Source organism: Myotis nattereri (genome assembly GCF_964212035.1).
Source record: "Myotis nattereri genome assembly, chromosome: 3".
NCBI classification, from domain to species: domain Eukaryota; kingdom Metazoa; phylum Chordata; class Mammalia; order Chiroptera; family Vespertilionidae; genus Myotis; species Myotis nattereri.
This window is the reverse complement of record NC_138077.1, coordinates 133,802,863-133,816,970: the sequence shown is the minus strand read 5'-3', so window position 1 is coordinate 133,816,970 and position 14,108 is coordinate 133,802,863. Positions and strand designations below refer to the sequence as shown.

At 42.0% G+C, this 14,108-nt stretch overlaps 2 protein-coding genes across 6 annotated transcripts in view; both read right to left on the bottom strand.

Annotated features, from left to right (window-relative positions):
* Positions 1-547: 547 nt before the first annotated feature.
* Positions 548-5,083, bottom strand: NOL7 (nucleolar protein 7). The gene is made up of 8 exons (XM_081086254.1): positions 4,700-5,083; positions 4,557-4,617; positions 3,889-3,947; positions 2,619-2,650; positions 2,317-2,395; positions 1,846-1,967; positions 1,692-1,769; positions 548-1,153 (listed from the first exon to the last, which is right to left on the bottom strand). Exons 1-8 carry the CDS (start codon positions 4,960-4,962, stop codon positions 1,077-1,079), a joined length of 771 nt encoding a protein of 256 aa, XP_080942380.1. The 5' UTR covers positions 4,963-5,083; the 3' UTR covers positions 548-1,076.
* A 3,103-nt stretch (positions 5,084-8,186) lies between these two features.
* SIRT5 (sirtuin 5) overlaps positions 8,187-14,108 on the bottom strand; it is a 38,323-nt gene continuing 32,401 nt past the window's right edge. For all 5 annotated transcript variants that reach the window (XM_081087542.1, XM_081087540.1, XM_081087539.1 and 2 more), the window contains 2 exons: positions 13,498-13,613; positions 8,187-8,709 (listed from right to left, as the gene is read on the bottom strand). In XM_081087542.1, the coding sequence (XP_080943668.1) occupies positions 8,634-8,709; positions 13,498-13,613 (192 nt within the window). In that variant the 3' untranslated portion in view covers positions 8,187-8,633. The remainder of the gene's footprint in view (positions 8,710-13,497; positions 13,614-14,108) is intronic.

Genomic DNA, 14,108 nt, shown 5'->3' with positions numbered 1-14,108 from the left:
ATTAGTGTCAACTGAATTTATATATTAGGTACTTACCTATTTCTTATGATTAATATAAAATTAGAGCTTAATGAATAATTTTTACTGTAAGTCTGAATTCTACAACCTAAAACTGTTCAGTTTACTAGCCTCCCTGTATTAGAGTCAGACCTGATAATGTGGGTGACACTAGAAAGAAAGGGGAAAATTAATGTCGTTATTTTCATAATCACAATAAAGACAGGTTACTTGACAGTAAAGCAAACCCCCAAACCAGTTAAAAGTAAAAATTAAACAAGCTGTTCAAGAGGGTGACCATACACTTTGGCTATTATTTTGTACACTGAGGTTTGAATCTTCTTTAAGAAAAGTAGGTATTTATCTACACTTAGATATTGCATTTTCACAGCTACTTCTTTCTCATTCTATATTTTGTGAAGCAAATTCTCATCAGTAGCACCAAAACATCTGAGACTCTAAGCCAGCCATGGGCAAACTACGGCCCGCGGGCCGCCCGTTCAAAATGAATAAAACTAAAAAAAAAAAAAAAAAAAGACCGTACCCTTTTATGTAATGATGTTTACTTTGAATTTATATTAGTTCACACAAACACTCCATCCATGCTTTTGTTCCGGCCCTCCGGTCCAGTTTAAGAACCCATTGTGGCCCTCGAGTCAAAAAGTTTGCCCACCCCTGCTCTAAGGCATCTGTGAGCTGCAGTTGGAAAGACTTCCTGGATGTCCATTTCTCTTCCTCCCTGCCATTCCTGCCACAACACACCCACACTGTGGACTGGGAAGAGGGGCAGAAGAGGTGCCATTAGCAGTATCGTTTGTATTCAATTAAATGGATAAATATTTATAAAAAGAAAGGAAGACAGTTCCTTTTAAATTGCTATTTCCTCCAGGACCCTCAAAGACTAAAGGCACAATTGTATTCCAGAAGGATGAAATGTGTTGGGGTACTTCCCCAAATAGATTTATGACTTGTAATCCTTTAAAATGATTTATTAGATTTTCAAAGACAAATTAATCTTCTAAACTAAATAACTGTAAGTTCCGTACATACAAAGTTGTCATTCTTCATTTAGCTTTGATTTACTTCTTAGAAGTTTTCATCTTTCTGACCATCCACCGTCTTTTAAACCTCTTGGCATTTTGTTTTTTCTGGGTTCCTAGAATACAACGTTGGTGCAGTAAGAATATTAGAGAGAAAATATTCCCAAAAAAGAATTAAAAACTTTTCAAGATCCTCTATATCAGCGGTTCTCAACCTGTGGGTCGTGACCCCTTTGGGGGTCGAACGACCCTTTCACAGGGGCCGCCTAAGACCACGGGAAAACACATATATAATTACATATTGTTTCTGTGATTAATCACTATGCTTTAATTATGTTCAATTTGTAACAATGAAATTGGGGGTCACCACAACATGAGGAACTGTATTAAAGGGTCGCGGCATTAGGAAGGTTGAGAACCACTGCTCTATATGAATATAAATACTAAAATTAGGTCTATTAAATTAGGTTTTATGTCAGATATACATACATACTTATACTGACCTATTTTCCAGAAGCAACTTAAAAAATATTAATATAGAAGCCATTATAAGAAAAAAAGGTAATTCATACTTGAGTATTTGCTATTTCCTTAAAAGGAATATTATTCAATATATAAAACTATCATAACCAAGAAAATAAAGCTGGACCTTACCCCAACCATTATTCAAAAACTGGACTGCAGCCTTTTTCACTGGTAACCTCTTATTGTTAAGCGACAGGAACTTATTTACTACAAAAGAGAATTATTTATCATTTCTTTGTTTACTGCAATAAAAAGTGAGACAAACAGCCCATAAGGAAATTACCAGTAGTCCTGTTGGTTCCTGGACCATACAAAGAATTCTGTATGAAGGCTATGGCTGCTTGTTGCCTTGAATCTCTCAGATCTTGATCTTTTAGCCTTCGAGCCACGTAGCTTTTATTCTGGCTGGTAGCCAAAACAAAAAGTCAGAATGAATGAGGTTGATAACATGCTTCAAGTATTTTTCTTAGTTGTCTCAAAAGGTGAAAACAAAATGCAGATAGGATAATAAATAAAAAATAAATTCCAGGGCTGTTTTATAAGAATTGGGCTAATACATTTTAGTAAGCAAAATACTTTGTTTTTATTCACATTTTAGTAAGAGCAAATATTTTGTTTTTATATAAGTATCACAACTGGTTTTCCAGAGGATCCAATCTGAAACTGCTACTAATTAAAATGTTTTCCCACATAAGCCAACACTTCTCTCAAAAAGTTACCTTTGTATCCTACATGAGAAAAAGACTCTTCTTACCCGACAGACTGTACTTTTTCTTTAACTTTCTTGGACTCACTTCCTTTTTCACATTCTTCATTTTTCTTCTGCAAATTATCTAAAAAATAAAAAAAGTTTTATTTCTAGTTAGCACCTACGTAAAAATAAATCAAGAACATTTCCTGGAGTTCATTGTTAAATATCTACTCACACCAACTTGTAAGAAATAAGGCAATAGGCCCAAACTAAACTTGGCCAGCCATTCCTATTCCCAATAACATTGGACTACAAATGCTTTTGACACTTACATGAGAAGTTACTTAATTTAGAATAGTTCATACCTTCTTTTAACTTTCCTGGTGATTTCTTTATGCTAAGGGAGAACACAAAAACACTGATTGGAATGGCAGACAGCCAAGATTACTCAACTCATTACAGTTAAATCTGATTTTACAAGTAAGATACCCCCTTTCATTACCACCACCCTCAGTTTTGACTCAGGATCTTTAACCAGGTTTAGAAAGCAAGTCACCCCCCAAATTCATGGCCACCAATTCCCAATCAACAAACTAGTATATACTGGATGGGAGTATCTTCTCAGAATTTAAAATTTGAAAGCATATCCACAGGCTTCAAAGAAGCAGATTGCTGTGGTTAATGGAGTTAAAGTGAAAGGTGAAATACCAAAGTGGAAAGTGGTAGGCCTCATTTTTATTTGGAGAAGTCACAAAGGAATAATTCAACAGTTCAAGCACAAGCGACAAGCAGGGAGATGGACTAGGCTCAAGGAATCTGGTCTGAAAAATGACAAAACAGTATGAGATGCCTATGCCATGCACAGTAGAAACGCTCCAAGGAGGAAGTAACGGGGTGGGTGGAGTGAGAGAACGAGAGGTCACACGAGTTTGGTTTTAAAGGATAAAAGGGGAATCTGCCACCAAATACATTTGTTTTTATGTTTAATGTATTCAGGATCTGAATAACTGGAAAAGTTCTACAGGACATTTGAAAACCAAGTGAAAGATATAGGTCTAAGCATTAATGGGAGAGGAGAGAAAAACAAATATTTACAAGTTTAAATTGAGTAAGGTTTGACTGACTTCATGGGATAGATGAGGAAGAGGATGACTGTGACATTTGCTTCAAACATTGAGTGGGTGGCAACGCTGCTGAATGAAATGGGGAACGGGAGGAAGGACAGGGTGGTGGCAGGTAAGGCAAGTATGGGACAAGTTGAGTTTTAGGAGGAGCCTGCAGGTAGATGTCTGCCACTCCACTGACTGATAAATTTCAAGGCGCCTGTTTTATTCACCATTTACCCTGCCTGGTACAGTGACAGATACACAACAATTGCTGAATAAATACTCTGGGATCAGGAACTCAGAAGCTAGCGTTGGCAGTGGGAATGAACAAAAAGAAATGGGGAAAGACTGCAAAGAGGTAAAATACTTCCATCTTTCCCACCAAATTAAAAAACGTGTGTAACTGAAGCCTTACTGTCTCATTTAGGCTTTATTATTTCTTTAATTATGTGGATTCAAATAAATGCTCCATATGTATCTCAAAGATGGGTGTATGTAAGCAAGTAATATAACAAGATCCATTACTTACTCTGTCTGTGAAGCTGCAGTTAACTTCTCTAGAACGGTGTCTGGAAGGAGTTTCCTTTTCTTAGATAAAGACAGTTTAAAAGAATTGCGTGAGGTCCATGACAACATACCTGGGTTGCTTGTGACGTTACAGGCTTGGGGGCTGCCTTCTATCCTCGGCCAACAAACCACTGCCTCTAAGCTGGGGGGAGCTGCGGTCACGGCGCTCAGCGCCCGCTCGGCACTGTGGGGAAGACCGGTGTGACCGGACAGGGCGCCCGACCCTCCAGCCGCTGCGCACCCGAGAGCAGTCAGGGCCTGTCCCCCTGCAGTCGGCTCTCCGCGGCCCGTCCGCCGAACACCCGACAGCGGCGCCGTCCCCGTCCGCACCGCCCTGAGGTTCCACACACCTCAGCAAGGCCAACAGCAACCCGGCGACACACATCAACTACCGCCGGCGAGCGGCGAGCTGAATGCAGGGCCGTAGGATTTCAAATTCACAGCTCTCCCCCTCCCATTTTTAAGCGGTGGGCAGCAACGAGTACGAGCACCTTCGTTTTCACCGATGTCTGAAGAAACAGGGCTTCCCCCGCCCCCCACCTCCGTATCCTACCAGCTTTGCAACAAGCACGGGAGTTCCACCCCAAGCCGGTGCTTTTAAAAAAGGAGATGCCTCCCTGCAACTCGAACCTTTTGTTCAATGAACAGCTCCTCGCGTCGCTTCCTCTTCTCCTTCAGGAGTGTTTTATCCCTGAGAGAAAGGGAGACAAGTCAGTGCGCGGACAGACAGTGGACGGGAGGGACGGTTCTCAGCCCCGCCGTGCGCTCCCGACCTGCGCGCCGTCTCCCGGACTCGCCGCTCCTCTTCCCGCGCTTCCGCCTGGGCGCTGGCGAAAGTCAGCTCCTCTGGGGCCTCGTCGTCCCACTCGTCCCCGTCCCCGTCCCCGTCTTCCTCTAAGGGTTCGGCGGCCGCGCCGCTGCTGGGCTGCCCGAGCAACAGGCCGTGCTCCGCCTCCTCCGAGGCGGGCTGGCCCTCGTCCACCATCGCCGACGCCGACGCCGGGGCGCGGGACGCGCGTGGCCTGAGCTGCACCATGGCCCACGTCGCGCCGGACCGTCCGACCTCTGACCCGGAAGTAGCAGCCCGCAAGCCGAGCGTGACGCGAAGAGCAAGCGACACCAGTTTAGTCGCTCCCGGCAGGTTCTGAAGCCCCACAGCGAGTGGAGGCGCATGCGCAGGCGGGGAAGGGCGTGGCCTAAGGAAAGCTGGGGGCGTGTCCTTCCGTCCAGGCTGCCGGAGTCCCTCTTCGCTGCTGCCGGCGCACCCGTGGGAGCCGGTGGGCGTGGGGCTGTTTGCCGGCCGGGCAGACGTCGTGCTGCCTTCCTGGCTGGGGTGCCGGCAGCAGGTCCGGCTGAGTCCCCGCCTCCTGAAGGCGGGCTGGCGCGGGTCACGCCATCAGGTGCTCAGGAGCTGGATTCACTTAATCCAGTGGTTCTCAACCTTCCTAATGCCGCGACCCTTTAATACAGTTCCTCATGTTGTGGTGACCCCCCAACCATAAAATTATTCTCGTTGCTACTTCATAACTGTAACTTTGCTACTGTGATGAATCGTAATGTAAATATCTGATATGCAGGATGTATTTTCATTGTTACAAATTGAACATAATTAAAGCATAGTGATTAATCACAAAAACAATATGTAATTATATGTTTTCCGATGGTCTTAGGCGACCCCTGTGAAAGGGTCGTTGGACCCCCAAAGGGGTCGCAACCCACAGGTTGAGAACCGCTGACAGTGTTTATAGATCTGACTCCCCTCACTCCGCGCTCCCGGAGAAGTGGCGTCTCAAAGGGAAGGAATGCGCTATCGCTGCAGGACCTGCTGTCACCGAGAAGTTGGCAGACACGGATTAAATCAATTCCCGGCACCAAATATGTGCTGGGCGACTTTGGCCCCGTTTATCAGGCTACCCCGACCACCAGCTCCTCCACCAGTCTGTCCATGCTCTGTTCTGTGTCCATCACTGACAACTTCCCAAACTGTGTATTACCTGACTCTGCCCCCCAGCCCCCACTTAAATGTAAGCTCTGTGAGAGAGTAGGGAGCCCACCTGATTCCCTGGTGCAACCCCAGGACCTTGAACAATGGCCAGCCCATCCCAAATCCTGAATCCAGTGAAAGAATGCCACCCTGCACTCAGTGAATGCAACCCTAGTACTATTTCTGTGTCCTAAGTATATGCCATTTTTTGGAATATACATGGCTTTTCCTGAACTGTGTTTATCTTCTCCCACCCATTATACAATACTGAGTCATCTATCATTCTCCCATCAAACCAAGGTTTCACACTTGCCGTGCATTTGTACATGCTGTTCCCTTTATGACACACACTCCCCCACGTGGAACTATTTATACCTGAACACAGGCCAGGGCTGACATCCTTTAAAGGTCTTTCAAAGACCTTAACATCTACCCATCCCCACTCTGCCCATCTTTAACTACATTTTCCTCTGAATCTTGAACAAATTTCTATTGCTGCAGTTTCTACATTGTATAATAGTTTCACGACAGTTGTCCCAACATTCTGTCAAGTCCTTGAGGGCAAGGCCCACGTCTTACTAATTATATTTCTAATGCCTATTATGTGGAAGACATTCAATAATACTAAATGGAATTGAATAATTTCTACCTCACTTTTTTTTTTCAATTCTCCTTTCATTTTCTCTAATAAAACCAAAACGTGAACACAAATGATAAAACACACACACAAAGCTGCTGGTACCAAAGGCCCAATTTGAGAGGAGTTGCAAAGAACTGTACTGAAATATTTGGGCCTTGGGCAGATAGAGATTAAAAATATAATCAGATTGAGACAGCATACTGATTTCCATCATTGCTAACACTAGGAAAATGTTTAAAGTAACTGAGAAGCCCAACAACAAACCTATTAAAAGAGAACAATGGTATTTTATGTGCAAAAACTACATTGTAAGTATCACAAGTCCCTTCAATATATATGCCTTGAGCCACTCGTGTGAAGTGAACCCTAAAGGCTGGCCCTGAGGGGTGACCGCACCCGCTGACAGGATGAGCGATCGGGGCAACGCCGGGTGCAGGCAGCGGGTGCGAGCGGTGGCTCTGGCAGCAGGTGTGAGTGCTGGGGTGGGACTGCAGTGCACAGGAGCAAAGAATTTTCAGTAACCATCAGAGGCTCACCCCAATGACAGCAACTGGCACCCTGCCTTGGTCTGGCGACCCCGCTCACCTGCTCCACCATCCCACCGGGGCCGACGCCCACCATGTTCCATGCTCTGCCACCTGCTGCAGAGGGCTGCCAAGTTCTGCGTGCGCGCCCTCGTGGTCAGTGCACGTCATAGTGACCGGTTGTTCTGTTGTTCCATTGTTCTGCCGTTCGGTCTATTTGCATATTAGGGTATTATATATACAGATGACTTGCAAATGCAGTAGAAAGTTTTGTATGATGGTGTCTTGTCATCTATTTCCACAAAAGCCAAGGATGTAACATTAAATCAATTCTTGTAAGGGGCTGAGGTGATGAGACTGTGTAATCACCCAGGGGGCCAGCTGATCCAAGGGCCATTGTTATGTATGACCTTCCTACATTGTTTACTAAAGGCCACTGCTCCCAGTCAGGCTTCTGATGCTTGCCTGAGAGCAAGCAGGCATTCCACAGGCCCTAGGTACTATATTAGGTGTGGGGCTTGAGGTGAGAACTGTGTTCTTGCTACTTTACTCTGAGGTCAAGTCCTATGGAAAACACTCCCTTCAGAATTCAGTGTCTGAGAAAGTTTGGCAGACCCTGAAGGGCCTATATGCTTCTGTGTTTATAATATCAAGAAATAGTCAACCATCACCTCTCCCTTTCCTCCTTGGCTGCTAAGAAGGCTAGTACTGCCCAGCCTGTGGCTTAGTTGGTTGTGCATCATCTCATACACCAGAAGGGCACAGGTTCCATTCTGGGTCAGGGCACATGTCCCCCAGTAGGAGACATGCAGGAGGCAGCCAATTGATATTTCTCTCTCTCTCCCTCTCCCTTCCTCTATCTGAAATCAATAAAAACATATGTTTTTTAAAAAGGCTAGTACTACATTTTAGTCAGTTGTGAATACCTTTGGAATCTATATATTTGTGTCATTTTGGGGTGGGGGTCTCATCCTGATTTTCTACCTTGTTGCTACTTTTCCTTCTTGAGTTCCTGTTCTAAGCTATCCCACATATTTTGAGGTAAAGCAGCCAAACAAGGTAAACACGGAAAAGAAAAAATCCTCAATAAAGATATCTCTCAGGGTCACATCTGTATACCATATATTACCTCCTGTAGAGAGTGATTTTATTTTCCATCAAAATTTGTATAAAAATCAGAAATAGCAATGTTTTACCTTTCTACTTCTATCTTTGACAAATAGCAAAAATACGATTGGGATAGTTACATTTTTAAGACAATCTAATTAGAATTTCCCCCCTCAATAATCAATCAAACACATCAGAGGATCAGAGGTATGTTATGTTTAAATTCAAACCAAATAACATGCATTAACTTTACAGCTCTCTGACTTCTTATACCTATATTTGCTACAGTTACCTCCAAGGCCCCTACCACTTATCAACAGGTTGGATCCCAGCCAGGAAATCAGAGACTATTTTTAGATCTTCCAATATTCAGCTCCCATCCACAAGACTGTGTGTCTTCTGTTTGTGGCCTGGTACTTAGATGTACTATAATCTCTTCCTTCCCAGGACAATTAAGAAACTGTCTCTGTTTCATGAGGAGCCAGGGCTTCAGGAAGGGTCCTACCACAGAGCCCTTGGAAATGAAACCTGAAACAGAAGGACAAATACAGCAGTTAGGAGAGAAACCAGCATACTACTTCAGCAAGTCACACATTTCTTAATTTTACCCAGAGGAAAATCCAAATTCTCACAAATGTGGCAATATGAGCTTTTGTGCCCACTTCTTTCATTTAGTTTCTGACAACTCAAGATATAGACATTTCACCGTGGTTGGTCCTTGTGATCAAGAAAATTTAGGAAAGGAAATGCCTAGAATTTAGGTGGTATAAATAAGAATTTTATTTTAAAGAGCAGGGGCAGATATGATTGTAAATTGTATTTCATGATTATATTGCCAAACTCATAAAAGGTTGTTTTTAGTTGATTTGAGAGAGAGAGAGAGAGAGGGAGGGGAGGGGGGAAAGAAACATTGATATGTTGTTCCACTTATTCATTCATTCATTGGTTGCTTCTTGTATGTGCCCTGACCAAAGATTGAACCCGAAACCTTGGTGAACTGGGATGACTTTCTAACCAACTGAGCTACAGGGCCAGGGCCATAATGAAAGTTTTAAGTTTTATGATATCTACATACTACATTAAAACAGCATTCATATGTACTAAGGAAAGAGAAAAATAACTTCATGCACCATACAGACCACAGGATTTTAGCTGCGCCAACAACCTCTCAAACCATACCTTTCACAAAGAGCTCTGACTTGTAGTCAGAAAGGAGAAAAAAAGAAAAGAAAAAAGAAAAAGCAAAGAGGAGGAAGAAAAATCAATGATTTCTGCTTCCTTCAAGAGAAAATAGTTAGGGCAGAAAAATAGCAGGGTTTTGTAGTATATTATTAATAAGAAAACCCATTGAGCACAATTAAAAATGAAGAAAGCATCTGCTTAATGTAATTCATCATATTACCAATTGTGATACAACACAAATCGTTAACGCCTTATCCCTTAAACACTGTTCACATCACAAAGTGCCACTAATGGGCATCCCTGGCCATTGGCATTTCCACTCCTGCCACGCTCAGCGCGCTGAACACTGGCCGCTAGAAAGCTCCTCCCCAGCACAGTGGTCATAGTCCCTTGAGGACTGTCCAAGAATTATGCAGCGGTTCTCAACCTGTGGGTCGTGAACAATGAAAATACATCCTGCATATCAGATATTTACATTACGATTCATAACAGTAGCAAAATTACAGTTATGAAGTAGCAACGAAAATAATTTTATGGTTGGGGGTCACCACCACATGAGGAACTGTATTAAAGGGTCGCGGCATTAGGAAGGTTGAGAACCACTGAATTATAGCCTCCAAGGCATGGAGAGCTTTCAGGGAATTTCCATATCCTCAATCCCACATGGTCTCCTTCTTAAGAAAGTGACTCTCAAGTGCCCCTTTTCACTTCCCCCTTCCCCTACTTCACAAAGGCAAGCTGCACCCCTCACTCACCCCAAATCTTAGATGGTGCCTTAGCCCAGAGTGTGAAAACCTATCGGGTGCTAACTAAAGAGACATTTGAAATATTGGTGTAGATTAAAGAAAACAAAAGACTGGATATCACATCCTTATGCAAATAGGGCCTTTTCATCCTTGCTTTCAATAAAATGGAAAGAGGGTCTGATAGAATTGTCAGCTAACAGACAATGAAATAAGATACTACTATGGCATTTTAGCATGTAACTTGGAAGGAGGTCCAAAATCTGAGTGGCCATGCCATCTGAAATTCCTTTCATTTCGTGGTTTATGTAGCCCAGTTCTCCCAGTACATCCATCTATAAAAACCAAAAACTAAGAATTACAATTGACATTGAAAAGGTAATACTGAGCTTGGCCAGTGAAAATCAGCCCTGCCATCCCTCAGATGGGAATAAGAGACACAGATAAAGCCAGCTGAAGAGTGAGTAGGTGCTGGGGTCCAACCCCAGCAGGTCCAGGGGTCCCCAAAGGTGTGGACGGAGTCGGCGAAGAAGGAATGACACAGAGGCAGCATTCAGGTGATCATCATAGCCGGGTTCTCTTGTCAGGGTCTCCAGCCAGGTTCTGTCTAGGTTCTCCAACCAAGTTCTGTAGCCAGGTCCTGTCCAGGATCTTTTGCCAGGTTCTCTCGCTAGGTTCTCCAGCCAGGTTCAGTCACCAGGTTCTAGTCAGGTTCTCTTGCCATGTTCTATCCAGGTTCTCTCGCTAGGTTCTGTCTCTAGGTTCTGTGGCCAGTTTCTGTCCAGGATCTTTTGCCATGTTCCGTCTCTAGGTTCTTCTCTAGGTTCTTCTCTAGGTTCTGTGTCTAGGTTCTGTGTTCTACCAGTTGATTCCAATCCTATCAATCTCTATTCCAAAGGTTAGGGCGTTTCTTATCTCCATTCCAGGGAGTAAAGATTATGTAGCTTAAGCATGATTGTTCGTAAAGTGATTAATTACCCGCCTGGCACTTAGTTAAGGGGTTTTATTCCCTCCCTAACTTCAGGGGAAAATCCCTACCTGGGGAAACAACCTTTCTCAGAGAGGTGACCTTGGTTAAAACACATAGTGCCAAGAAGGTGAGCAAACATATTAAGAACAGTATGCCATATATGCCAGGTCCCTTGAAACAGCAAGAATGGACCAGCTCCCGGCAAGTAGGAAACATACTTTCCCAGGACAAGCTGCAAAGAATCATAACAACTCCCTTCTTTGAGTAACTGCATACTTTTTTACTCATATCACATTTATTACAATATATTGTAAGTATTCTATTTTATTAGTTATTGCTGTTAATCTCTTACTGTGCCTAATTTATAAATTAAACTTTATCATAGCTATGTGTGTATAGGAAAACACAATATATATACAGTTCAGTGCAATCTGTGATTTCAGGCATCCACTGGAGGGTCGTGGAATATATCCCTTGTGGATAAGAAGGGACTTCTGCAGAGCCATACTACAGGTTGTTAAGTGGTATCTTGGGCTTTTAATTTACATTTCCCTAATGATTAATGATGTTCAGCATCTTTTCAATGTTTTTATTGACCATATGTATATATTTGGAAAACTGTCCATTTGAATCTTTGACCCACTTTTTAATTGGATTATTTGTCTTTTTATTATTGATTTGTGAGAATTCTTTATATATTCTGGATACACATTCCTTATCAAATATTAGTCTTACAAATATTTTCTCCCATTCTGTGGGTTGTCTTTTTCTCTTTATTGATGGTGTCCATTGAAGTAAAGAAATTTTTCATTTTGATAAAGTCCAATGTATCCATTTTTCCACACTTGATCTCAGCCAAAAGGCCTAGAAGCGATAATTTATCCATTTTTTCTTATGTTACCTGTGATTTTTATGTCATACAAAAGGGTTTGACAAACTCAAGGTAACAAAGAGTTACTCCTTCATTTTCTTTTAAGAATTTTATATATTTGTAGCTCTTATATTTAGGCCTCTGATCCCTGTGAGTTATTTTTTGTATATGGTGTAAAGGGGTCCAATTCCAATCTTTTGCATGTGGCTATCCAGCTGCTCCAGCACCATTTGCTAAAAAGACTATTCTTTCCATCACTGCTTTCTCTTCATACTTTTTCAAAAGTCAGTTGGCCATAAATGTGAGGGTTTTTTTCTGGACTATCAATTCTATTCCACTGATCTGTATGTCTACCCTTATGTCAGAACCCCACTATCTTGAAAACTGTAACCTTGTAGTAAGTTTTGTAATTGGGAAGTATAAGTTCTCCAACTTTATTCTTCTCTTTGTTTAGGCTTTTTGGGTCCCTTGCATTTTCACATAAATTTTAGGATCACCTTGTCAGTTCAGCAAAGAAGCCAGTAGCAATTTTGATAGAGAATGGGTGAATCTGCAAATCAATTTGGGGAGTAATGCCACCTTCATAATATTAAGTTGTCCAATCCGTATACATGGATGTCCTTCTGTAGATATTTAGGTTTTCTTTACTTCTTTTGATAGCATTCTGTAGTTTTCAGAGTATAAGTTTTACATAGAGAGTGATTTTTTTTAAAGGATATCTTTCTAGGTCCCACCACTTATGGATTGAGGATACACTGTAGCTGATTAAAAATATCTGGAAAAGATATTATATCAGAATGGCATGGGTGGTACCAACTCATCAGTATTTTAAATATATGTAGCCGAGTTTGAAAACCACTGACTGAAGTAATGACAAGAGTTTCAGTGGTGTTTTAGAATTTTATTTATTTATGCTTAGTTATTTCTATTGTATCTCATTCTAGAAAGGAATTAAGCAGACTAACAATAAAATATAAACTAAATTAAAAGGCAGGGGTGAAACAAGAAAGGAAAAAAAGGTGAAGACATGAATGGGCTAAAAATGCATACTATGATGATCTACTCTTTCCACACAAATGTGGGAAACAGAGTCAGTATCATAACAAAGACACAAGTACAAATATTCTTGGCAATTAGATAGAGACGTGTGGGTAGCAGCCTCACCATGAGAACAGTGGGAAGAAGTTCTGGCTGGTATCTCCAAGGCTTACTGCTCAGCATTCATTCAGCTTACCTACATCCAAATGCCTGCCATCACTAAATCTACTTAAAAAGACAAATGAAAGCAAAGCCAAAGGAATCAAAGAAAGCTTTCAAAATGTGAAAAAATTAAAGTCCTATGGCAAACCCCCTGTAAAAAGACAGAGCCACCTTAGTCTACAGTTAACAATATTTTGTTCTTCCAAAAAAGCAACGACAGACCAAATAAAACACAAATTCAGTGTGTCTTTTTTTTTTAATTAGAACAGAACAGTAGATAAAATGTCTTTAGATGACCATGTCCAATCCTGCTCAATGCCTTCCATTTCCCACCCTGGTAATCCCTGTACCTGAATTTGTTTGTGGCTTGGGTGATTTCCATGTTAAATTCAGCCACTGGCACACCCCTGGCAGACACCTGAGGGGCAAACATGGCAGCAGGATAAACCAAGGAGGAAGTTCCCACCTACAAAGCAAACAGATGTAAACAGACAAATGACCACACTATGCAAGAAGAAACATTTTTTCAGAAAATCTCACATAAGCCCAGGCAGGTTTGTGGTTGCAGGTGTGGGGGGAAAACTAAGCTGGATGAGATAAATGGAGAGGATTTAAGGGACAAATCAGGAGTTAGGAGGCGTCTTTTTGGCTGATCACTAGAACTCAGAAAGATGTGTTATGAAAAGGAGGGTTGTGCAAATGGAGAAAGTGGCAATGAAATGACTCATCACCTCTGGGGTTGGTTTTGTTTTTGTTTCTGTTCTTTGCAGTGATGTAAATAATCCATGATCCTTTTTTTCTAAGTTAGATAACTCAAATAAATAAATAAATACATATCTTCATAATCCTACTACCCCAAGATAACCCCTGCTCACATTTTGATGGATATTCTTTCAGGTTATCCCCTATGGATATCTTATCTAATAAAAGAGAAACATGCAAATTGACCGTACCTTCCCTA